This window comes from Mytilus californianus, unplaced genomic scaffold (genome assembly GCF_021869535.1).
Source record: "Mytilus californianus isolate M0D057914Y unplaced genomic scaffold, xbMytCali1.0.p SCAF_1, whole genome shotgun sequence".
Taxonomy (NCBI): domain Eukaryota; kingdom Metazoa; phylum Mollusca; class Bivalvia; order Mytilida; family Mytilidae; genus Mytilus; species Mytilus californianus.
Window position 1 is genome coordinate 15,419,667 of NW_026262581.1, and position 26,049 is coordinate 15,445,715.

Genomic DNA, 26,049 nt, shown 5'->3' on the forward strand with positions numbered 1-26,049 from the left:
ATTTTGATAAATAAAATATCAAACCATGGGTACCTAGACCGCCTCAGGCATATATCCAAACACAGCCTTAATACCATCCCTGACCAGATTCCTAGCTACTTATTTGTTTAGTAATAGAATCAATGTTTTTTTACTGTATAAGTTGTGCTTACAACAAACCATCCAAGAATGTTCCATCCCAACGCATATGGAATACCAACTCCTAAAATTATCTCTTCCAGCAATTTAACTTTGGTCCCATTTCGTAAGATAAGAACTACAATGCTGGCCTAAAATAAATTAAATAATCTCAGTTCAAAAATAAATTTAAGACTATAACTAAACATATCATTCAATAACACTCTGTTTTCACTGTAAAGTTGCTCCTTGCTCAGATGTAAATTCAGATCACCTACTTAACATATAACTTACTAATTTTTTCTCCAAAATTGTTTCCAAACTATGAAATTAAAAACTTTCTGTTTAACAATGTTCAATAATTTTCATTGGTATTAATTTTGAAAGATAAACAATAAAAACTAAGATTAATGAAACATCAGTTTTAAACACAAACATTGTACTAACATATAAAGTCATTTCAAAATCACTAATAAATTAGCTATATATAGTGTCTAAAATGTACTTCTTAAAAGGACAAAACGTCATTGAAAAAAATTTAGATTACTTGTATGGGTCGATACAAATGCTGAGCTTCTTTATAAATTGGATACCTCTAAGGGGACAAATCATGTTGGGTAACATAATTGAAGAGATGAGTACAATAAGTAGGAATTAACTTAGAATTGAATGTAGATTTTGTAAGTTTTTAGCAGTATGGATGCACATTGTTCATAAAGTGTGGCAGAATATCTTTGCTTATCAATGTGCTACATCTTTTCCTTTTTTTTACAGGAAGAAACTTTGGGAAAACAATTTAGTGTTGATCTTTGATTATAATGCCTATGGTTATGGTCTTTAAAGATGGACAGGAATAAGCAAGAAATAATCAAAATAAAACACCACTATTTTTTCATCGATTTCTGATTTTTTATCAAAATTTGTGTTGGTATTCAGTCAGAGCTCAGACATAAATAAGTCTAAATCTGCTTTTGACTCATAGAGGTCTAAATTTGTAGGTTTCAACATTTGACTCCCTTTAATTTAAGACAAATTATGACTTCAATAAGTCAATAAATCAATTAGTGTTAAGCAAGAAATATTTGACCTGAATTAAAAAGTTGCAAATATTCACTCCTACAATTCGATAAGTTAGCAAAATTGGTCAACTTCAAGACCCAATCACATTTATAAAAAGATCAAGCATCTACATGAAATTATGACAACATTGAAAGACAATGCTTTGTTTTCTAAAGAAAAATATGCATGAGAGCCTAAAAAAACTGAGATAATGTTTATTTACTTTACAGTGCAACCATCTAAAACCACACAAAATGAGGAAAATAATCTTATGTTAAGTAAAAATTTTCAATTAGATAATTAAATATAGATAGCTCAGGTTCTTGTGAACTCTCAGCCAGGTTTATGATGTCATAGGTGGTGCACTTTGGCCACCAATTTAAATAAGTCTGAAAATGAAAACACATTTTTATAATAAATACATTTTTTGACTTCTGTAAGTCAAAAACAAAAAACTACTTGTTTATGTCTGAGCTCTAACTGGTATTCTAGTTTCCATTTATAACAACAATGTAGCAATATTGCTGGTTTGTCAAAGGCTTCACAAGAACTATTTGTTAAGTAGACACTTCAGTTGACAAGTCAAGGTTGTTTGGTTGAAAATATCATTTTGCTTTTATAGAAAACATTTCTAAGGCAATATTCCACTACAAACATACTGGATGTTGAGTGAGGTCATCAGATGTAATACAAGAGTGCACACGCTGAAATGTCTCGCCTTCTTTACTAATCATTGATATTATGTTGATAGTCCTAAATATAAAGCTTTACTACAACTATCACATACACTTAACATGATCCAAGAAAATGAGGTCAAGGTCATATAAACCAAACAAGAAATACATGTACACCTTACAATCATTCAATACACTAAATATAGTTGACCTATTGTTTATAGTTTCTAAGATACAGACTTAACCAAGAAAACTAAACATAGACCAATGAACCAAGAAAATGAGGTCAAGGTCAGATGAACAATGCCAGGCAGACATGTACTACAGCTTGCAATCCTTCCATACAACAAATACTGACAGGTACATCATAAAATATTTCCATACACCAAATATAGATGACCTATTGCATATAGTATTAGAAAAAAAGACCAAAACTCAAAAACTTAACTTTGACCACTGAACCATGAAAATGAGGTCAAGGTCAGATGACACCTGCCCGCTAGACATGTACACCTTACAATCATTCCATACACCAAATATAGTAGACCTATGGCATACTGTATAAGAAAAACAGACTAAAACACAAAAACTTAACTATAACCACTGAACCATGAAAATGAGGTCAAGGTCAGATGACACCTGCCAGTTGGACATGTACACCTTACAGTCCTTCCATACACCGAATATACTAGACCTATTGCTTATAGTATCTGAGATATGGACTTGACCACCAAAACTTAACCTTGTTCATTGATCCATGAAATGAGGTCGAGGTCAAGTGAAAACTGTGTGACGGGCATGAGGACCTTGCAAGGTACGCACATACCAAATATAGTTGAACTATTGCATATAGTATTAGAAAAAAAGACCAAAACTCAAAAAATTTACTTTGACCACAGAACCATGAAAATGAGGTCAAGGTCAGATGACACCTGCCCGCTAGACATGTACACCTTACAATCATTCCATACACCAAATATAGTAGACCTATGGCATACTGTATAAGAAAAACAGACTAAAACACAAAAACTTAACTATAACCACTGAACCATGAAAATGAGGTCAAGGTCAGATGACACCTGCCAGTTGGACATGTACACCTTACAGTCCTTCCATACATCGAATATACTAGACCTATTGCTTATAGTATCTGAGATATGGACTTGAACACCAAAACATAACCTTGTTCATTAATCCATGAAATGAGGTCGAGGTCAAGTGAAAACTGTGTGACGGGCATGAGGACCCCTGCAAGGTACGCACATACCAAATATAGTTGAACTATTGCATATAGTATTAGAAAAAAAGACCAAAACTCAAAAACTTAACTTTGACCACTGAACCATGAAAATGAGGTCAAGGTCAGATGACACCTGCCCGCTAGACATGTACACCTTACAATCATTCCATACACCAAATATAGTAGACCTATGGCATACAGTATAAGAAAAACAGACTAAAACACAAAAACTTAACTATAACCACTGAACCATGAAAATGAGGTCAAGGTCAGATGACACCTGCCAGTTGGACATGTACACCTTACAGTCCTTCCATACACCGAATATACTAGACCTATTGCTTATAGTATCTGAGATATGGACTTGACCACCAAAACTTAACCTTGTTCACTGATCCATGAAATGAGGTCGAGGTCAAGTGAAAACTGTCTGACGGGCATGAGGACCTTGCAAGGTACGCACATACCAAATATAGTTATCCTATTACTTATAATAAGAGAGAATCTAACATTACAAAAAATCTTAACTTTTTTTTCAAGTAGTCACTGAACCATGAAAATGAGGTCAAGGACATTGGACATGTGACTGACGGAAACTTCGTAACATGAGGCATCCGTATACAAAGTATGAAGCATCCAGACCTTCAACCTTCTAAAATATAAAGCTTTTAAGAAGTTAGCTAACGCCGCCGCCGCCGCCGGATCACTATCCCTATGTCGAGCTTTCTGCGACAAAAGTCGCAGGCTCGACAATAAAATAACCAAAAAATATAAGCAATATTTGAGCCAAAACAGTTCAATTCAAAGCAAACCTATCTTGAGTAATGGATTGTTCAAATACAAAACTTAAAACGGGACATTCAAAGGAGGAATTTCCTAACATTTGGTCCTAACAGGCCACATAACCACAGTAAAAATATCAAAATTGGGTTTCCTCATAATAAACAGTACCACCAGCAACATTCTGAATCAGAAAGCTTAATTAACACCAAATTGATTTCCACTGACCAAGCAGGAGAACACACAGCATATATACAGTGATAAAAAAGATCTTATAATGGCTCTTTTGTACAGTTGAGCAAAAAAAAAAAAAAAAAAAACAGGAAATATTATTAAATCTGTCAAAAATAAACAAGGAAATGGATGTCATTGATCTTTAAAATAGAATGTTAACTAGATTAGTTCATACTTACAGTTACTTGTACATCAAACTTTAGTAAACATGAAAATAATGATGCTTGGTTATATAAATCTGGAAAGGAAAAAAAGATGACTATTTTGTAATACATTGCTTAATATATATACTCCTAACATTTTTTTCTTAAAATAATTCTCTTCAAATATTTTATTTAACCATTTAATGTTTAGCCAATAAAGTCATGAAAGTTATGTAGTTTGTACTGACTTGATCAAAACTTTACAAACTAGTCCTAAACAATGGATAATAAATTGTTTTGTTATAAATTAGGCCTTCAGTTTTCTGGCTTGAATTGATTCACATTTTCATGTAGGGGCCTTTTATAGATAACTATAGGTTACGTGTTTTTCTCATTGTTGAGAGCTGTACGGTAATATAAAAATAAGAAGATATGGTATAATTGCCAATGAGACAACTCTCCACACAAGACCAAATGACAAAGAACTATAGGTCACCGTATGGCCTTCAACAATGAGCAAAACTAATACCACATAGTCAGCTATAAAAGGACCTGAAATGAAAATGTTAAACAATTCAAACGAGAAAACTAACTGCCTGATTTATGAACAAAATAATTAATGAAAAACAAATATGATATATAGCAACAAACGACAACCACTGAATTACAGGCTCCTGACTTGGAACAGGCACATACAGAATGTGGCGGGGTTAAACATGTTAGCGGGCACCCAACCCTCCCCCTAACCTGTGACAGCGGTGTAACAGTACAAAATATGAACAAACTATAAAAACTATAAAAATCAGTTGTTAAGGGCTTAACTCATCAAATCACAAAAACACAGACAGGATGTGGCAGGGTATTTAAACATCCCTACAACAAAAAAGACACTAACGACAGATTTGAGAGTACTCCCAGTTACTGACAGCCAGTTCAAAGCCAATAACAACTAACAATAACAAATCATGAATCTAAAAATAAAGTATCAATCAGCACACACATGACACATCCAGCATCCAATGGATTTAGTGAAAGACGTCATTAACAGTCAGAGAAAAACATAACCTTGTGCATTGCCATAATACAGGTATCGACAGATTGTAGAATCATGAATGTGCATATGTATATGTATATAACAATAATATTAGTTTGGTTTTAATTAACTGATAACAAAATTAATATCTATACCAATAAAAACAATATTTAAAGATCTAATTACAGTGTTGAACTGGTAGCCTTTCAGAATAAGTTTATTTAAAGGATCGATTAGTTTACCCGGATTGTATCTAAATTTCCTGGCTCGGTAAACAACATCTCTGTAAAAATTAGGATGTGCTATCCCATTTGAAATAAGTTTTCTACAGGTACAGCCAAACTTACAAACCAAATCTTTGTATGGAAGAATTTTAATATGGAAGAATTTAGTAAAGGATTTAAGTAATTTGTGGTAATGAAATCCCTGACTTAATAATTTACCAGTAATACATAGATTACGTTCATTGAAATCCAAAACGTCACTATGCCTATATATGCTAACATCCACTTCATTTGAACTCTGGTGGATAATTGTCTCATTGGCAACCATACGACATCTCCTCATTTTTATATATACAACCAATGGAGTAATATTATATTCATTTTAGTTTACGAGCAAAGAAATTAACCATTACCAATTATTATATTCTGAAATGGTGAATTAAAGAATGGCATTTGAACATTGATATTCACCATTTAAAAAAATTCAGCTTAAGGCATTGAACCCCGACTGACATTATTATAATACACATGAAAACTATTATTGTATAATACATTAATTTAACAAAAATAGGAACTTACATTGTAAGTATTCTGAAGCCCCAACAATCCTAAATTGAAGATACCCAAAATGTTTAGCCACTGACCAAGCTAATAAAATGTTTGGTGGTGCTAGAACACAGATCAGTATTAGACGAATCTAAAACACAAACAGAAACATCACTTTATTGGTATGTTGGGTAACAACAAAATAACTACTCCTTGTCAACAACTGATTTTTATTCTTTTATAAAAATAAAAAAGTTTCAAATTGATTTTTTAACTATTTAATTGTTTGATTTGTTTTTACATTATCAATAAACATCTACAAGGAATAACAATTAATCAGCAAATGATTATCTCAATCATTTTCTTCATAAATTTTTGATGTGTTAGTTCACAAGGTAACAAACAGTCTGCGGGAAGATATGTCACCCTATCCATGCTATCCATGCCATCTATCTGGACACATTAGTCCAACTGCCATTCAACAGTCTTTGCTCTCACTCCTCATTGGTGCATGCTTAGCAGAGAAGCAGCAAAAAAAAATTTTCAAATCTTTGGTTTGACTTGGCTGAACATTTAATCACCAACCTCCTGCAAGCAGACGGCCAGTAGTATATCTATGTTTCCCACACCACGTTACTCAAAGAAAAATAAAGGTTTAAAATTCAAATGATTACATTTCTTGAAATTCTACATTAATTTATTATATAGTGAAACATTGCATATTTATCAGATCTATATATGTTTCCCATTTTGTAAAGACATAAATCTAAAGTTAGATTAACAGTACCAAAATACTGACTGACAAGGTTATTATCTTTTCTTTATTATATTTACTTACAAGTTTTAATGTGGTTCTACTGTCTTTATTCAAAATGTATTCCACAATACAGTAAACCATTACTACCAAAACTGCTGCCATCAGGGCATACATCTCGTACACTCTCTCCCGTAATACACCATGGCAGGCATAAAACAAACAAAAACCTAAAATATACAGTATACATCACTACAGCATAAAACAAACAAAAACCTAATATACATCACCACGGCATAAAACAAACAAAAACCTAATATACATCTCCACATTCTACAAACAAATTGATAATATTTATTTGACTTGCATAATTCCAGTAGTGATTTTTGTTAAAGGTTATTTTTTGATAGACCTTGTTTACAAGACTACTTTTGTAACTAATACAAACAAGCATTCTGAGAGTATTGCATGGCAATACATAGTCCCTTATTATACCGCTTAAAAATTAATTGTACTGGAACAAAATGCTAACTTGATCTATAACTTGTCAAGGTGTAAACTATATAATAAATATCAAGTCAATATCTTCAAGCATGACGAAAAATAGGGTGGAAAACTGATTATTTAAGTGAATCCAAGGACCATAACTCTGCACAAAATCTTCAGACCAGAATAAAATTCGACCTTGATCTGTAACTTGTCATGATAAAACAATGTATCAATTATTAAATCAATATCTTCAAGCATGACGAAAAAAAAATGTGGAAAACTGAATATTTGAGTGAATTTTCAAAGTCCAAGGACCATAACTCTGCACAAAATTATCAGACCTGAACAAAATTCAAACATGATCTGTAACTTGTCATGATGAAACAATATACCAAATATCAAATCAATATCTTCAAGCACGAAGAAAAAAAGTGTGGAAAACTCATTTGCCGGACTGACAGATGGAGTGCAAACCTAAAGTCCCCTTCCACTTCGTCTGTAGGGGACTAATAACATACACATGCAGTACAAGTCAATGGAATGTACTGCACTTTGTGTCCCTATTGGAGATCCACAAAGGTATTTTTGTTTAAAATAAATGATAAGAATTAAGCATATTTTTGTGGAAGTTAATTGATGTGACAACTGGACTCTGGACAAATGGACTCTGATTCACAAATTAATTTGACACATGTTCATCCTGTAAGATAAAAAAAATTGGTCCAGTTATCACAGTTATAAACTTAGAAAAATGTAAAAGTTTAGTTCTTTATGATCAGGAATGATTCTAGTACTGCTGGTAAAAAAGGAACAAATCTATAGAAGTCAAAACAAAATAGATCTTTTGTAGCTAACTATACAGGATGTGTTTTGCTCATTGTTGAAGACCTGTAGTCGTTGAAATCCTTGTCTTTTGATCTTTGGTAGATATTTATCTCCTTGGCAATGTACCACATCACCTTATTTTCATATCTTATACTGTCCATATTTCTGTTTGGAAACTGAAGTAGAGAAGAATTCAATACAGTTTCAAGATACTTGTGTAAAGGAGAAGTATAACAACAGAAGAGCTATTTTTGGTATTAAAATATTGAACCTCTGAAACCTTTCATAGTTAATAGTTTTGAAGAATCAAGAATTGAGCCTACATATGATATATACATACCTTCTCCATTAGGCTTTTATTCATGTTTCAAATAAAGTTTATGAATACAATTTAAAAAGAAACAAATAAAACTGGTATTGATATGGTAAAATATTATTTTATGTATCATGGACAGATGGAAATTAACAACAAAAATCCTCTTCATAAGTAAAGTCATGAAATTTGTATTTTTACAGTATTTGTATAAAGCATTGTTGCCAGTACCTAAAGTGTATTGATCACATAATTTTACAAGTGTATTTACCTGAATTTAGCAGAAGTAAAATAATAAATGTAAAGTCTGGAGTGCCAGATTCACCATCTTCTACTAGTTTAACAAGCCTATACACAGTTAATCCAATAGCTGTCAGTATGTTCACTGTGGTGAAAATTAAGAACACCCATTCTTTTGCACTAAGTCCAGCAAATGTTTTTGTCTAAAAAAAAAATTTACAACTAAGCTGATTTATTCACATAATAGTGTTTAATTTACTCTTATCTGTAAAATTGACAAATTCAACATGGTTGAATTTCTGCTGACAAATGTCCATTTAGGTAAATGATAAGTAGGGAATATCCCCAGGGGCTAACTGGTAGGGCCCTGTGGATTATCATCAAGAACCAGTGGCAGTTTTATTTACAGAAAAGAATAGAATCAAGGTTTAGCAACTTGTAACCAAAAAATGTAATTTCTAAAATTCTAACAGAAGGGCATTGATACTCATGCCTGATCTTTCTTTCCCTATCTTTTTTTCCTCCCTTTTTTTTCCTAGACCTTAATCTCAAAACAAATTTTGGTCTAGGGCCTTTAAGAATTGGTCATGACTGGAAAATTGTATACCCAGACATATGTTATAAAATTATTTTTTGTAGTGTCAGTTTATAATTTTAAACCACGATTTGTCTTATTTGAACATCTCCAGGTGTCTCTGTCTCAGAAGTGTTTGCTCAAGCTAAAATGACCATCCTGACTAAATTTGTACATACAACAGCTCAGGTTCAATAGTAATTCTAATTGAAATGATGAAATTATATTTTCTATACAAATACACTTTTGATACAATTTTTTCAGTTTCTAATGGCATCAGTCGGTTGGTTTACGTTCCTATTCAAATTTTCTGAACTTAGATGGCTACTGAGTATTCATTGTGAGGTCATGTTAAAGGTCATTTGATTAGAGCAAGTTGAAAACAAGCATGGCATCCCAATTTTTATGGTGAGGAAGGAATCACGATTTTTCCTTAAATCTAATTTTAAAAACAACTCAAGGAATTTCGATTAAATAGTTATTTTACTAGCTGTTTTGATGCTTAATTCATGATTTTTGATTTTTTTCTGCAAAAGCTCAGTTCATATAAATATATAGCAATTCATACAACTTCCTATATATTTTCTGGGGACTGCTATTGTAAAACTATCTACAATATTTTGTTAAAAAACTACAAAAATAGAACAAAAATAAATGCTCCGCTGGGCGCAGCTTGATACGAACGCAGAGGTCGAACTCTGAACAGTTGGGGCAAGTATGGACACAACATTCAAGCTTGATACAGCACTGAATTTGGATTGTGATTAAATATATGACACAGCATAGGTTTCTGACACAGAATGAATGTGGTCTAAGAACTTAAAAAATTTTAATCTACAAATTCAAACCACATCATTATTATTTGCTTTTATATATAAATCAGAAATAACCAATTTAAAATGGAAAATTTTAAAGAAAAAAAAAAGGAAAAAAGGAAAAAAAAATCCCCCCCCCCATTTTTTGAACCCCCTTATGATTCATCACCCCAAACACTTGAACACAAGTTATTGTCTGGAAAGTAGAAAAATGCTTATTTTTGGCCCTTTATTCCTAAACGTTTTGGGCAATTACCCCCAAACACAATTCCAGCTTTTCCTTTGTGATATGGAACCTTGTAGTACAATTTCAGAAAGATCCATACACTTACACACAAGTTATTGTCCTGAATCTAGAAAAATGCTTGTTTTTTGCCCCTTTTTGGCCCCATATTCCTCAAATTTTGAGGCAATTATCCCCAAAATCAATCCCAGCCTTCCCCTTGTGGTATGGTACCTTGCAGTACAATTTCAGAGAGATTCATACACTTGAACACAAGTTATTGTCTGACAACTAGAAAAATGCTTATTTTTGGCCCCTTTTTGGACCCTTATTCCTAAACATTTTGGGCAATTACCCCCAAACACAATTCCAGCTTTTCCTTTGTGATATGGAACCTTGTAGTACAATTTCAGAAAGATCCATCCACTTACACACAAGTTATTGTTATGAAACTATAAAAATGCTTGTTTTTTGCCCCTTTTTTGGCCCCTAATTCCTAAAATTTTGAGGCAATTACCCCCAAAATCAATCCCAGCATTCCCTTTGTGATATGGAACCTTGTGGTACAATGTCAGAGAGATCCATACACTAACACACAAGTTAAGTCTGGTAGTTACAGAAATGCTTATTTTTGGCCCCTAATTCCTTAACTGTTGGTACCATAACCCCCAAAATCAATCCCAACCTTCCTTTTGTGGTATTGAACCTTATGGTAAAATTTCATAGAGATCCATTCACTTAAAGCAAAGTTAGAGTGTGAAAACCAATGTGTCTTCGGACAACGACGCCGACGTCATACCAATATACGACCTCAAAATTTTTTTGCGGTCGTATAAAAATCATCAATCAAGGACAATAACTTGGAAAAGGATTCAGTTGACAATTTTGGCCATACTGAGTTATTTGTAGATCTTGTTGTGCTTAACATCTTTGCTAACTACAATTTCTCTCCATCTATCATGTCTATAAAGATTTCTGCCAAAAATGAAAAAATGGATAAAGTCTATCTTTCAACGGCAATAACAACCATGTTGACTGTGAATCAGGGTGTGCGTTTGCCCAAAATCATGTTTGCCCCCTTACAAGTTCGCACCCAACATGTTCGCACCTTGGGTCCGTTTGCATTCTTTTTATTGGTTTTGTGTTGAATAATTTTTTAATCATGTTTTAGTTAGTGTGTTGCTATGAATAAGTTATTTTAATGTTTCAAAATAAAGTGACATTCTAAAAAAGTAAAACTGTTTCCTTTAGTGTTTTATTAATTATTTTACAAAATGAATAATAAATAAAAAATGATCCTGATGATCATGGCAAAGTTCATTCATCTAAGACTTGTAAAAGAAAGGAGGAAGATATCAAACTCTTCACAATGATTTTGCCATAACAACGAAAAACACAATAACTGAGCCACAAATCACATGATTTTTTAGGTGTTCATGGTGTAGCATGTCAGCTATAGGTATCTACAGAGCATTTATTTCCATGTGTAAAGAAGATTGAAGGTACCAACATATATATATATAAATTTTCACTTTTGTTCTCGTACTAGGAACAACAAAATTATTTAGTTTTACCTGTGTACATTATTTTATTTGGCGACATTTTGTCCAAGGTTATGGTTGTCTTTCTGATATTGTTTTACATCTAACCCCCTTGTTTTATTAATTTTGTATTTACATTGTGTAATAGATCAAATTTATTCGTTCAGTGTATGTTCACTGGTTTTTGTTAATATGTCTTTTGATTGAGTTAAGCCATTTCAATTGCTATTGTAAAGTGTGTCATTTTATGTTGTGATGTTACACTATTGTTTCAGGTAGGGTGAAGGTTGGCGCCTATTAAAATATTTAAAACCCCTGCATTTGTTTGCACCTTTCCTAAGTCAGGAACCTGATGTTCAGTGTTTGTCGTTTGTTGATGTGGTTAATAAGTGTTTCTCGTTTTTTTATATAGATTAGACCGTTGGTTTTCCTGTTTGAATGGTTTTGCACTAGTCATTTTTGGGGCCCTTTATAGCTTGCTGTTCGATGTGAGCCAAGGCTCAGTGTTGAAGGCCGTACTTTGACCTGTAATGGTTTACTTTTACAAATTGTGACTTGGATGGAGAGTTGTCTCATTGGCACTCATACCACATCTTCTTATATCTATCTGATGCTTATTTGGTGTTGTATTACACCTATCATTTACGATAGAGCATATATAGCATTTAGTTCCATCCATACAATGTATGTAAAGAAGCTTGAAGGTACACTATGAAGGTAAAGAAAAAATTAAGTTATATATTTGATTTATTATTATTCATTATGATATCATAGTATCATACATTCCAAAAAGTATTCAAAACAATTAATATTTAATCATCCAATCATTAAAGAAATATTTCATTTAACGTGTTTAAAAATTCCCGAATATTTATTCATGAAATTATAAATATTTTGACATATAAGGTAGCACAATACAAAAGCAACTAAATTGTATCAAAATTTCATTTTCAGCTGTTTTTATTACTTCTTAATATTCCAAAACCACAGAAGAAAAATTTATTTACATATCTTGGACTGTAAATGAGTTTTGATGATAATTAGTTTTATAAACAAGTACAGGTGTCTGACTGATACAAGATAAGAACATGTGGGCAGTACTTTGTGGTTTATCAATAGAATCATTTGATAGCTTTATGACCACTGACCAGAATAAAAATAACAGTTATGAAAGTGAGGTGGATTAGGGGTTAATGGAAAAATGAAGATAATGAATTCCAAATATTGGAGCTGCCAGGAGAAAAAAAACAAAACAATAATTTGGAGATATAGAGGGAATCAAAACATAAATACACAGATATTAAACAAATGTAATATGTACTTTGTGCATGTTGTGTAAAACACCATTTTGTCATTGTATACGATTATAATTCTAGAAATCCCCCATAAGGATCCTCTAGACTGACCAACTGATCATTTTGTGTCCACATGCATAACTTACTTTTTGTAACAATGAAAAAAACTAAATATATTATTTTATGTACTAAATGAATAAAATCCATATTAAAAAAAGTAAATGCAATGTGTAATTAAACTTCTGAGATCATTAATAGTAAAGGTTTATCATGGTGGGAGGAGTTTTGACCATATCAGTAGCAATTGACTTACAGCAAGGTCAATAATGATACAGTAGACTCCGGCAAATTGGATACCCAAAATGTCAGCTAAAAAATAACATCTCCCGCCAGATTTGATTTCTGATGCATAGGGTGTGCATTTTCTTTATATATTTAGAATTGCTGAAATGGAATGCTTTCTTACTGGTCAAAACCTAATTGATTTATGATTAAAGGCCAATCCTGAAGTATCCCCATGGTACATGTGTAAATTATATTGAAGTTACACTGAACTGCAGTCAAGTTTAGCGTTTGGTTATTCATTGATAACATTCTGGCGTATCACAAACAAACAACTTGTAACGTCTCATTTCATTGGCCGAAAAATTCAAATACGACAACAATCGTAGTGTGCACGTGAATTGACACAGGTGACCTACAATGGAATGTACTATGTTACTACGAACGTAAAAAGAATTGAATAAATGTTTTTTTTAATGCTGCGTCGTTGCCTGATTTTCAAGTAGTGGGGTCGAAATATTATTGTAAATATCAAAACAAAAGATTGAAATGTAACATTGGCGAGGATTTTTCTTTTGCACTGATGTGTGAAACTAAAAAGATAAAAAAATAAAAATACTTGTGAGTAATGATGTCGTTGTTTATAAGAAACAAAATAAATGTACTGTTTTGATTTTAATTGTCTTTTGATTTCATACTAAGATGAACCTACAGAAAGAATAGAGCTTTGCATAGCATTTTTGTGCCCGTGTTGTTTTATGCAAATACAAAAAAAAATGTACATATACACAATTGATTATGAATAAAATTGAATCATTAAAAGAAACATCCACATGTTCTTTTATAGTCTCTTAGTAGTTTTAACCTATTATAGTAAAATATATTTTTTTGTATATGCCGTGGTTAAAATGTAACAGTCACAATGTTATCAAGACGAAGTATTTAAAACATATTTCATTAGCGGATTCAGATGTAGGATACTGGTAGTACATCTAAAAAATATTTTGTTTTCCAAAAACTAAGTATAAGTTTATCGAGAAAGATACAATATTAATAGAAATACAATAAAATTAAAGGTACACAAATTTAGTATATAAAAATAAGGAGATGTGGTATGATTGCACATGATACTTGGTCTTCTATGTAAATATTTACAATATATAATGTGTGTCGGTTTTTCAATTGAGAACAGCAAAACAAATAATTATAAATTCACCAACTATATATCATCGGAGTAACATTTCCTTTCACTGCGCCAATGTTTTGCCATATCCATTTTTCTCTAAACAAAGCACTGTTACCTGCTCTGAATTTACTAAGAATTTCTGGATTTATTTTCAAAAGGAAGTAAACTGAATTAGAAAAAAAACACTATCCCAAGTTGAATCCCTAAAACCCAATTCTACCTGCCTTAAAAAGTTACTAGATTATGCAATGAAATTATGTACATGTATGTAAATGTAAGTTTTCATCTATAACTAGAATTCCTTTTTTTTTCTATTGCTATGTAGTTTCATATCTACAAAAAAGGTTAAGTATAATTGAGCCTAGTTTAAGGGTCGATGAGTTGGCTGTGATAAACTGGCGACGGAATATGAATAGTTTTAATTATCCAGAACTTTTGAGGGGTGACAGTTGGATTCAATATTTAGTCGTGAAAACCGTTTAGTCTTTGTATATAATAAATTCAAAAATTTAAATCAAAAAACCTTATTAAAACTATTGCACAAAATTATAGTATTAATAAATTTTACATGCGATAATGCACTTTATATAAGCTACATGTAGCATTGCCATGAGTATTAGTAATAAACTGTGTATTAAACTGTGTACGCGTGTTCTAATTTTGCAAGTGTGCTTTGGCGGCGGGGATTGAAAGTTTATGTGAGGTCAAAGGTTTGAATTGACCAATGACAACGATCGTTCCTTAGCGAGTTGGTCTAATAAAGTTTGTTTGACTGATTACATTGCACGGCCTTTCGCTAAGCTTGGCCGCAGTTAAGTGTAATGGGGTACAAGTAGGAAAATCCTTTTTTATTCAATTGTGACACATTCATTTTTGTCATGAAAATGTAGTTTTAAATGAATTTAGCTCCTAGATGGGTGCCCCTATATGCCTGATTTTCACACATGTTGTTCTTTGACCAGTTATCTTCAAAAGGGTGTCTCAGATTTCCAAAAACATCAATAGAACTAATTTTATACCCAATTAAATTTAGTGATCTCTTATGAATTGATGTTGCAAACTTCATTGAAGGTTTATGAGAGAATGAAATACAATAGGAAAAATATGAGACACCCTTTTGGAGGTCAAACTGTGTTATACAAGAATCTATAAAATATTTTGGGATGCTATGAATAGCTAAGAAGCTAATTTCATTCAAGTGTGGACATCACAGTATAGCAACTAATTACATAATAATTAATTATGTAATAATCATGTCATAATGAAATTATCACCATTTGAAAGATTAATCTTTCTTCTTTCTTTTGGTACCTCATTCAGTCAGGGGTACTACTTGTACAAGTAATTTTTATTTACTTGAAGAAGTAATTATAATATACTTATATAAGTAAATTTGTAGGATACTTATACAAGTGTATTTTATTAACTTGTATAAGTAAATTATTTTTTGCCCTAGCTATGTCCCTTAGACATTCAGATTTTTTTACTTATACAAGTAAAAAAGTCATCCTATCTTCTTTTCTTGAATTCTTAGAACTTCTTTGCTCTAACAGAATTTTGAATTGTCTGTCCTTTGCAGATGTCTTTACTATTCATTTAAGTGTAATTTCATGGACAATGAAAATCTCATTTGTCTGTTATCTTTAGAACACTGCTCATTTACAAGCCCCCAAGGAGCAATTTTTGAAGGCCTTGCGCAAATACTTAAGATCTTTGCTCAATCAGATTCTTTGTTGAATTAATGAGATGAAACATTGAACTCTTATCAAAAATTATGAGCTAACCTGAGAAAAATTGTTAAAGGCATGATTTTACATCTCAAAACTTGAGAATTTTTGTGGGATTGTAAAAAAAAATTTACTTATACAAGTAAATTTTTTTGAAAATTAAGGGGAGATTATTCAAACAATATAATTAACTTGTATAAGTATATTTTATTTACTTCTTCAAGTAAATAAAGATTACTTGTACAAGTAGTACTCCTGACTGTCATTTATAAAATTTAAAGCTGGATGAAAGAAATTACATCAGTTTAAAGTTGTCTGATTGGGGGTGAACAAATCTTTGTATTGTGCTACCTTAAATGATAAACATCTAAAAAACATAAAATAATTCAACCGGTATTTGAATATAAAAATAGGGGGCGAACGTGTAGGGTGAGAACGTGTATTGGGAGAAAAAAAACCAAAAAAAATCAAGTCAAAGGGAGTTCAAAGTAACTTTTAACATAATAAAAGCAAAATTTAGTTCAACATTTATCTTGTAAAGAGAATATATTAAAAGTAATACTTGTTATAAAAAAAAAATGGCAAAAATTACATGAAGCGTAATTATCAAAATAAACACTGAAAATGTGGATAAAAAAGCTGTTAAAAAATCTTCAGTTATGAGGTCCAAGCTCCAACTGAAAATGATCAAATCTCCAGTTGTAACTTGACTACTCTGTTTACATGTTAGCAAATTTACATGTTCTTGTATTTATAGTTTCACGTTGACTGGTTGATGTTTGGACATAATCAGATAATATATTGACTTGTTAGTTATACTATTCCCAGGTTGATGTGACCACGATTTCATGGTAAACTACAGGGTGGGGAAATTAACAACAGGATGTGATATATCTGTATATTTGATGAAGTGAAAGTGGCATAATTGCCGACAAGCATGTGATGATGAGTTCACCTGTCCTATTGGTGTTACCACCGTTGTCTTTGGTATATTTGTTATTCCATATTTAGAATAAGTATCAGATGAGTCAATGGAGTCTCTACTTCCACTAGCCGATCCACTACCATTTGCTGCTGCTTGGTCCATTCGTAAATTAGTTGTATCTACTTCCATCGTCTCCCATTTTTCAAGTTTTCGTCACATGACATGAAGCTATAAAAAGAACAAACTCTCTGGCCTTTTCTATAAAGCACATCATTCCGAAAATTCCCGCCATAATTTACGCTTGATACAATGACCACTCAGCTCTTAATCATGTCAGAGACATTTATACACAGTAGTCATTGGATATTGTAGATCATTCAAATAGTCTTGACCTTTTTATTAGTACAACAGAACAGCCAGTAGTCATTGGATATTGTAGATCATTCAAATAGTCTTGACCTTTTTATTAGTACAAAAGAACAGCCAGTAGTCATTGGATATTGTAGATCATTCCGGTAGTCTTGACCTATTTATTTATACAAAAAAAAACTGCCAGTAGTAATTGGATACTGTAGATCATTCAGGTAGTCGTGACCTATTAATTTGTACTGAAAAAACAGACACATATACGAATATCAATTATATGCTTACGAGACATGTTGCAATGTTAAACTTATTACGGTATGTGAATATCAAGACTTGCATAAAAAATATCACAATATTAGAGACAGTGGCGTCATTTTTCCTATTAAGTCTTTAAAAAACTACAAATAATGACAGATTCATATTCAATATTTCATGGCAGCAACAATAGTGATTTCGACAACACTATAGATAATGTACGTTCATTTAGGAAATTCATGCAAAGGTTCCACACATAATGTAATTCTAGGTCAATCAAAAATTAAACATTATAATTAAATTAAAACGGATATAAAATCAGTTTTCCACGAGACAAAATTCTACTGGCTACATATTTTTTTTTATGATAAAGTTGCTTTCTGATTTCTTTTTTTGACATGTTAAATGACTATTTTTGTTCCTGATTGAATACTATAGTAGAATGTAGGACAGAAAGTCACAGGACAAAAAGTCACGGACAAAAAGTAACGGACGAAAAGTCACAGGACAAAAAGTCACAATTCAGTTTTGAGATTATTTTTCTCTGCACAAAAAAACACTAATTTTTAAAAATAATTTTTTTATTTTTTATTGAACTATAATATATGAAGCAACTTTGTAATTAAAATTTATTCAATAAATATCAATGATGATCAAATAATTGTTATGATAACAAAATGTCAAAGTGGTTTGGCACTTAAATGGCTTCATGGTGCCAAGAAATATATTATTTGCATGATTAAAATTTAATAATTTTTCATTTATCAAGGCTTATGAACAATTTCCTGAACTTAAAAATGAATAAATGTAAAAAAAGAAATTATTTGAAGATCTTTCTCTTATATATTCAAACAATTGTCAATAAATTATTTGTGACTTTTTGTCCTATCCAATTTGTGACTTTATGTCCTGTGACTTTTTGTCCTGGGACTTTCTGTCCGTTTACCCTATTCATAGTATAGCCCAGTGTTTCTGTTAAAATAAAGTTCTGGTCATGGTTAAAATAATATGTCAGAATTTGTTTAGTTGTAAAAACAATTACCAAGTAATAATCCACTTAGAACTTCACCTCCGGCAAAATTCAGGTGATCGGAGGGCAATGAATTGCGTAATCGCACACCTGTGAATCCACAGTCACAACTCTAAGGAAATAATGACCGGAAAATCGGACACACATAATTTCACTGTGTTATTAAGAAGCAAACTTTAGCAAAGAAATGTTTCTTGTAATATCATGGTCATTACCAGATTTTACTTTTTAGATTAAAAGAAATGCCGAAAAAAAGAAAAAAAATATTTTCTCAATCAAATACATTAAAAAAAAAAAATATTTCAAGTAGTTTTTTAGAAAAAGAATTTATTTGATCTGAAATAAGTTTTGCTATTACTTTTCTTGATTAGCTATCGAGGTTATTCATCCCTGACTTGTCTACATGTTGTAGAATAATTATCGACGAGAATCTCATTCCGGGCCGCGGTTTTTAACGGGATTTCACGGAGTTGCCAATCTCTGTGTACATATAATAACAAATAATGTCTCTGATCATGCGGTTCACGGACGAGAATTGTAAATTCGCCAAAAAGGCAATCATAAAAACAGATAACAATGAAGACAGAACATAAGACATATTTACATATATATGAATTAAAAACCAATTATTTGTATCGCGACAGATATTACAGTGTAATTTACTTTCCTCTAAAGTAATTAAATTAATTGAGGAGAACATCTTTGAAATGGGTTTGTCATCTGTACCTTTAATAATAATAAATTGGGACAACTGTCATCTTCCTGACCTGGCGCAGAGTCATCACATTTTATTTTTGTTGTTGTTGAAGCTGATTGAGAAGGTTGGTTTTGGGAGAACAGCAGGGGCGTGTTTTATTGGTCTCTTGTGTACATCTCTAGAATGTCTTCTGGTGAAGAGTCCAAAAAAATGAATCTGGACCTCTTCTGGAGATATTCTGTAGAAGAAGCAATAAAACACAAATTCAAATTGCCGTCGAATATAGCAAGAACATCTTGTCTATCATTTTTTTCTAATTAATCAAGCTGGATTATTTTTGTATCGCTAAAAGATATCGCAGAGTTCTCAAAATCTTTTTCCCTGGTGGTCCTTGAAGAAAATCTACTAGTCCTAACTATTATTTCTATTGCAAAATACTATTATTTTGCCGGTCCTTGCAAAATGTCAATGGACTAAACTTTCAGACCACCACTTTTCGAGAATCTTAATTGTATATGTATACTGTGAAGGTATACAAGTTCATGGCGTTTCTCAGACTGTTTATAACTAAATCCGTTGGTTGTATACTGATTGATTCTTTAGTCTGGGAAAACATGATTCATTTATTAGTTGTAATTGGCTTTGAACAAGCTTTCAGTAACTGCAAATACTCTTATTTTGGCTTTGTGTCTATTGCATTAATGCTAGTTGTTTTTTGTGTCTCGTACCGATCTTTTGAGTTAATGCAATTGCATCTGATTTTTACAATTTTTTCTTATGTTGTACTGTTACACCACTGTCCCAGTTTAGGGGGGGAAAAGGGGTGGGGGGTTGAGAGCTATCACAAACATGTTTAACCCTGTCATATTCCTTATGTGTCTGTCCCGGAGTCACTGGAAACTTGTCGTTGGTTCATGTCTGCCGACTCATATTTGATTTTTTGTAAATTGTTTTGTTATATATAATTATATACATAGGCCGTTAGTTTTTTCGTTTGAATTGTTTCACATTTTTCATGTCGGGGACTTTTATAGCCGACTATCCGGTATGGGTTTTTGTCATTGTTGAAGGCCGTATGATTGCCTATAATTCCTTACATCCACTTCATTTGAACTCCAGTGATAGTTGCCTCGATCTTTGCCACGCAATCATACCACATCTCATTATTTTTATATTATATACCTGACTTTTAAACTCATGTTTTCTTGAACATGCATGAAATATTTGTCACTGGACGTTGAAAATAAGCAACCAATAATCAATCAATTTAAACTCGTGTTAAATAAGGGGAAAACCATTGATTTTATTAAATGGGGGTTTTGAATATGAATATGGTGACCTGGTAAGTGCTGAAAAAATAGGCGTGCTTAGCGGCAGATTAAAATGAATAATAAATCCACAAAAGATCCTCCTGCCCCCTCCCCCTCCACAAAATATCAAATAGTCGTCCCCTTACTGTTATTCTGTGTAGTTCTTATATTTATCCAGCTTAACGTCCCTACATGGATGGCCTACTAAGGCTGCCATACCATAAAAAAGTTTATCACACAGCTTACATTCTATTATATCTGCATTCATAAATCTATTAATGTCATTTAGACTAAACGACGCCATGTTTGTTATGTTCCTCTGCCGTCTAAACTACCTATTTAAAAGGAAGAGGTAGAAGAGAGACTGAAGATCTTCCCAATGCAAAAAAACAGAAATGGACCTCTTCTGGCTCACTACCGAAGAACAAAAAAACACGCCCCAGCTAAGAATCTATGTAAATTTATTTAAAATGATGCAACGCAATTGAAATCCTAAGTAGCAATTAGCAGATTGCAAACTCAGGGTATTTTATGACACGGGTGAAATAAGGGGTCACAAAATGCCATATTACCAAAAACAGTCAATTGACCCCTTAAGAATGCTGCCCTTAAATGAGGGGCCTGATGGGTTATTTTCGTTCTTCGTGATCGGCGCATTATCGCTATCGTGATCCGTTTTTCTACAGATTTTTTTTTTTTATCTTTTCGTGATCCGTGATCATGGAAATTTATTGACAAAAAACTCGTGAATCGTGACGAGACCCCCCCCCTCTTAAATGACGATTTTTGACATGTTTTTAGGGTTTGTCATAATATTTAAAACCATGTTAGTTATACAGAAAGTGCAATCAGCACACAAAAATGATTAGCATATCATGATCTTCATCAATACAAATATAAGTCAAACTACCAAATGACTACTTATAGGAGTAATTGCCCTTAATGACAATTTCAACTTGTGACATGTTATTTTGAAACTATAACCAACAGACAGAAATTACACAGAAAGAAGAGAAAAACAGAAAAGTTCAGCTATACAACATATGTAAAATGCCGAATAACTTATTTGTGATTGTAATAGTCAATAGACTCCTTATATCACACCCGGTTTTTTGATGGTGTTCGTGCTCAGTCTTTTTTTTTCAATGTTGTGTTTTAAAGACTTCTGTTTGTCTTTTCCTCGTTTTTCTCTTTTTTCTTCCTTGACATTGTATGTTCAACTTATGCATTTGATTGTCCCTAGAGGTTTAGTATCTTCGACTTCCATTTATAGGAGTTATTGTACTGAAATGGGATTGTTGACAAATTTAAATGTTTCTGCATACTAACTTGCAAAATAATATAAAATCGATATCAATTGTATTGGCAAAAATGATCAGCAATACATGATCTTCCAAAAATGTTATACAAATGAAGCCACCGATTGACTACTACAAAACTGCTTATTGATTGAAACTATCAATTGACACCTTGCAGGAGGGATCGCCTCCAAATAATATTTTTAATAACCAATTAAAACGCATAAGAACGATATGTTCACGTGTCTCCAACATTTGATATTTAAACATTTTTAAACACCGGCAAATAATTTCTTACTGTAGAAACGTGAATTGTTTGTAACAAGGATTAATGAAATTTTCCTATATCTAGATTTACGTTGAATCCAGTATAAATTAATTTCGTCATACATCGTGAATTGAACAAATGGTCTGACTGAAGAAACAGTCAAAATTTGTAAGACAAAGATTTCATGAAAAAACACTTAAATTCTTCAACTGTGATTTACAAGAAAGGAAAGTAGCCTGTCGATACATAATATCAGTTCATTTATCAGTCTATCAGAATGACAATTGAATATTTAAAGAAAAACCAATGGACAAAATGCATTATAAAATCATGAAATTAAGCAGAAAAAATATTCGTGAAAACGGCAAGTTATATATTAAACAAAAAAATAAGCACAATAACAATGCACTGAAAAAGAGGGACGAAAGATACCAGGGGGACAGTCAAACTCACAGATCGAAAACAAACTGACAACGCCATGGCCAAAAATAAAAAGACAAACAGACAAATAATAGTACAGATGACACAACATAGAAAACTAAAGGCTACTAGTAATATACAGCAAATTATAGACGTTAATCATTCTAAGTCGAGTAATGTAACACACAGATGTTCAAATACCTTTAAAAACGGTATAATACAGGCATTCTATAAAAAAAAAGATATGCATATCATTAGCCAACAGAATGTTGGAATAAAGAAACATGTAGCAAAATTAATAATAAATGAAAACGAAAAAGAAAAAAAAAACTAATCAGTTTTCAAATCTTTTAGTAAATTTAAAATTGATATATCCCTGGACACACTGCTATTGTGTTGGTGTTTTCTATGTTTTTTTCCCGACAATTGTAAAGCTCTGTGGCACAATCAAATGGGGAGGCTCACGGTAGGAGGCCGGAAACAACAACAGGAAAAAAAAACCAAACTAGAATATTAAGAAACAAATATGAATACTAAATTATGCTTAGAATTAACAACAGGTTTCGATTGTGTTTGCATTCCAATTCTTTCAATGCCTCTATGTCCAACCTATTGGGATGTTCAATATCCAAACATTATTGAAAATTTAACTGTTGTAAATTATATCAGGCCTAAATTACATATCTCGTATCCAGATTTTACAGTCTGAAATAAAATTACTTCATCATAATATTAAATGTCCAATTGACAATGTCAATATGCTCACGATACATATTGATACCCCAGGTCAAATAAACAACCGCAAGACAAATGTATATCCTTCGTTACCTTCTAACTTATACTAATAATTATTTTTCTATTCCTCAGATTTCCCAGAGTTACAAGACGTAGAAAACTTTTCGCCGTCACAAATTTGGAATAAACTTTCAAATAATCGTTTTGACATAAAGTACTGTCAAAGTATTGAACATTTATTGTCATTCGATTTCGATCCTTTTGACTCTTCAAGTCTACAGTCACTTTGTTTAGACACAATTTCTAATAATCCCAGTATATATATTCCTGACTTACCCCCATTTATTTATCTTCATATTGATTACTTTCAGGAATTGAAAAACTCAAACATTAGAAACGCAAATAGCTATTATCATGCACTAACATGGAAATCCTTTGTAAAATAAAAAAATTAAAAAAAAAGATTGGGCCATTCATGGTAGACTCCCCCTTACATTGTAAGATAGTCCCCAAATTGCCTATAATAAATTCAAGCGCGCGAATAGAAACATTGTTTTATTATTGTGTGTTTATTTTTTGCGTTAGTATATTTAGATTGGTGGAACAATCTCTTTTTCAAAGGGAGAGCGATTATTGTAATAGAAAAATGCAGTTTATCTTATTCCATACAGTTTATTAATTAATGTATGTAAGATCTACTGTATAAAATATTTTATATAAAACACAGTAGATCTTACATACATTAATAAATAAACTGTATGGAATAAGATAAACTGCATTTTTCTATGCTAACAGCTGCTAACTATATCTACGTAGATGTTTTGTGTGCGTCATTGACGTGCTTCTTGTGTTTTCTGTTCTACCACTCTTATTGGTTGTTGATACGTGGTCCCTCTTTTTCTTTGTTCACTTTGGCATGTCCAAATTTACGTGTCTTTCTCCAGATGCCACAATGATAGTGGAAGTAGCAGCTTTTCAAAGTGACGTACGTTATCAAATGTTTGTTGGACAAAATTTGGGTTTATGTCTCAATGTCGGTTAATAACATGTTCACCTGCGGTTCTAGTTGGAGATGTTTTTTTTTGGCAAGCAATCTGTAGCAACTACACTGTTTGTAAGACTTGGTTTGAGTAGCACCGTTTGTAAGACTTAGTTTGAGTAGCACTGTTTGTAAGACTTGATTTGAGTAGCACTGTTTGTAAGACTTGGTTTGAGTAGCAACTACACTCTTTGTAAGACTTGGTTTGAATTAATATCGTATTTATTATATTGTTATTGTAAATATTAATTTATAATTACTTAAAGAAAAATCAATTGTCTCAAGATTAAAAAACAATATAATTATATTGTTGAAAAATTGAGCTTTTAGAAAAAAAATCATATTTTTTTCCAGTAACTTTTTTGGATTATAATCAAAAGATGAACATATTTAAAATGTCGCAATTGTTATACTTAATCTCATTCATATTTTCTGAATTTATCTATCATTTGACATAAATTATGAAAAAATATGTTTTACTTCATATACAGGCCGCACTTTGTACTATCCCAAAAACCATCCCATTCAAAAAAAAAAAAAAAAATAAAAAAAAAAAAAAAAAAAAAAAAAAAAACAAGAAGAAAAAAAAAAAAGAAAAAGAATTGAAAATAACATTTTATGCATTTGCAAAACAATTCAAACCAAGACCACCTATTGTTTGACACTTGATGGACAAATGTGAGTTTAATATTTTTAAAAGAAGACAAACTATACAAATGTTAAAGTCACATCCCAAAATGTCAATTGACTTTTTATTTCACTTATTGCATTTTAGCGATGATTTTTATGTACTATTGCTGTTTTTAATATTCTTTGAAAGACAACAATAAAAAGTAAAAATTTTAACGAGCAAAACAGATAAACAGAAACGACTGATATTTACTAATCATTCCATTGGTCTTTGATAGTATGATGACTGCCATGCGGAGTGTCAATTGATTTTGAAAGAGAAATGACTTTGCACAATTTTGTAAATACGATTTGGATGCTGTGCTCTTTACACAAAAATGCTCTAACGGATGTAAAAGGGAGAACGACTGAAATCGACACTACTTAAGTTTACGGTCACCATCACGAATTGGTTGACCAACTCAACTCAACTCACTAGCGACATGTTTTTGCGGTCTTAGATATTTAGATACCAATTAAGTCGTCTGATCTTTAATTTTACCGATTGTGCCCTATTCCCTATTGTGCACTACTCCCAATTATAGTAACATAAACGGTACCAATTTTTCTGCACCAGATACGCATTTCGACAGTCGATGTCTCTCCAGTGATGCTCGAGGCCAACAAACTTGAAAATCCAAAGCGTTCATTTTGACTGAGTGGGGATTCGCATGGCGGGTGATGCAAGCATAAAAGGAAACGCTTACTCTGTCGATGCCCCCG

General features: G+C 32.0%; 1 protein-coding gene across 1 annotated transcript in view; it reads right to left on the reverse strand.

Annotated features, from left to right (window-relative positions):
- LOC127710153 (uncharacterized) overlaps positions 1–17,465 on the reverse strand; it is a 32,509-nt gene extending 15,044 nt beyond the window's left edge. The window contains exons 1-6 of the mRNA XM_052215931.1: positions 17,270–17,465; positions 8,703–8,874; positions 6,889–7,034; positions 6,084–6,201; positions 4,284–4,342; positions 153–269 (exon numbers count right to left, since the gene is read on the reverse strand). Coding sequence (XP_052071891.1) covers positions 153–269; positions 4,284–4,342; positions 6,084–6,201; positions 6,889–7,034; positions 8,703–8,874; positions 17,270–17,428 — 771 coding nt within the window. The 5' untranslated portion in view covers positions 17,429–17,465. The remainder of the gene's footprint in view (positions 1–152; positions 270–4,283; positions 4,343–6,083; positions 6,202–6,888; positions 7,035–8,702; positions 8,875–17,269) is intronic.
- Between the last annotated feature and the right edge of the window lie 8,584 nt (positions 17,466–26,049).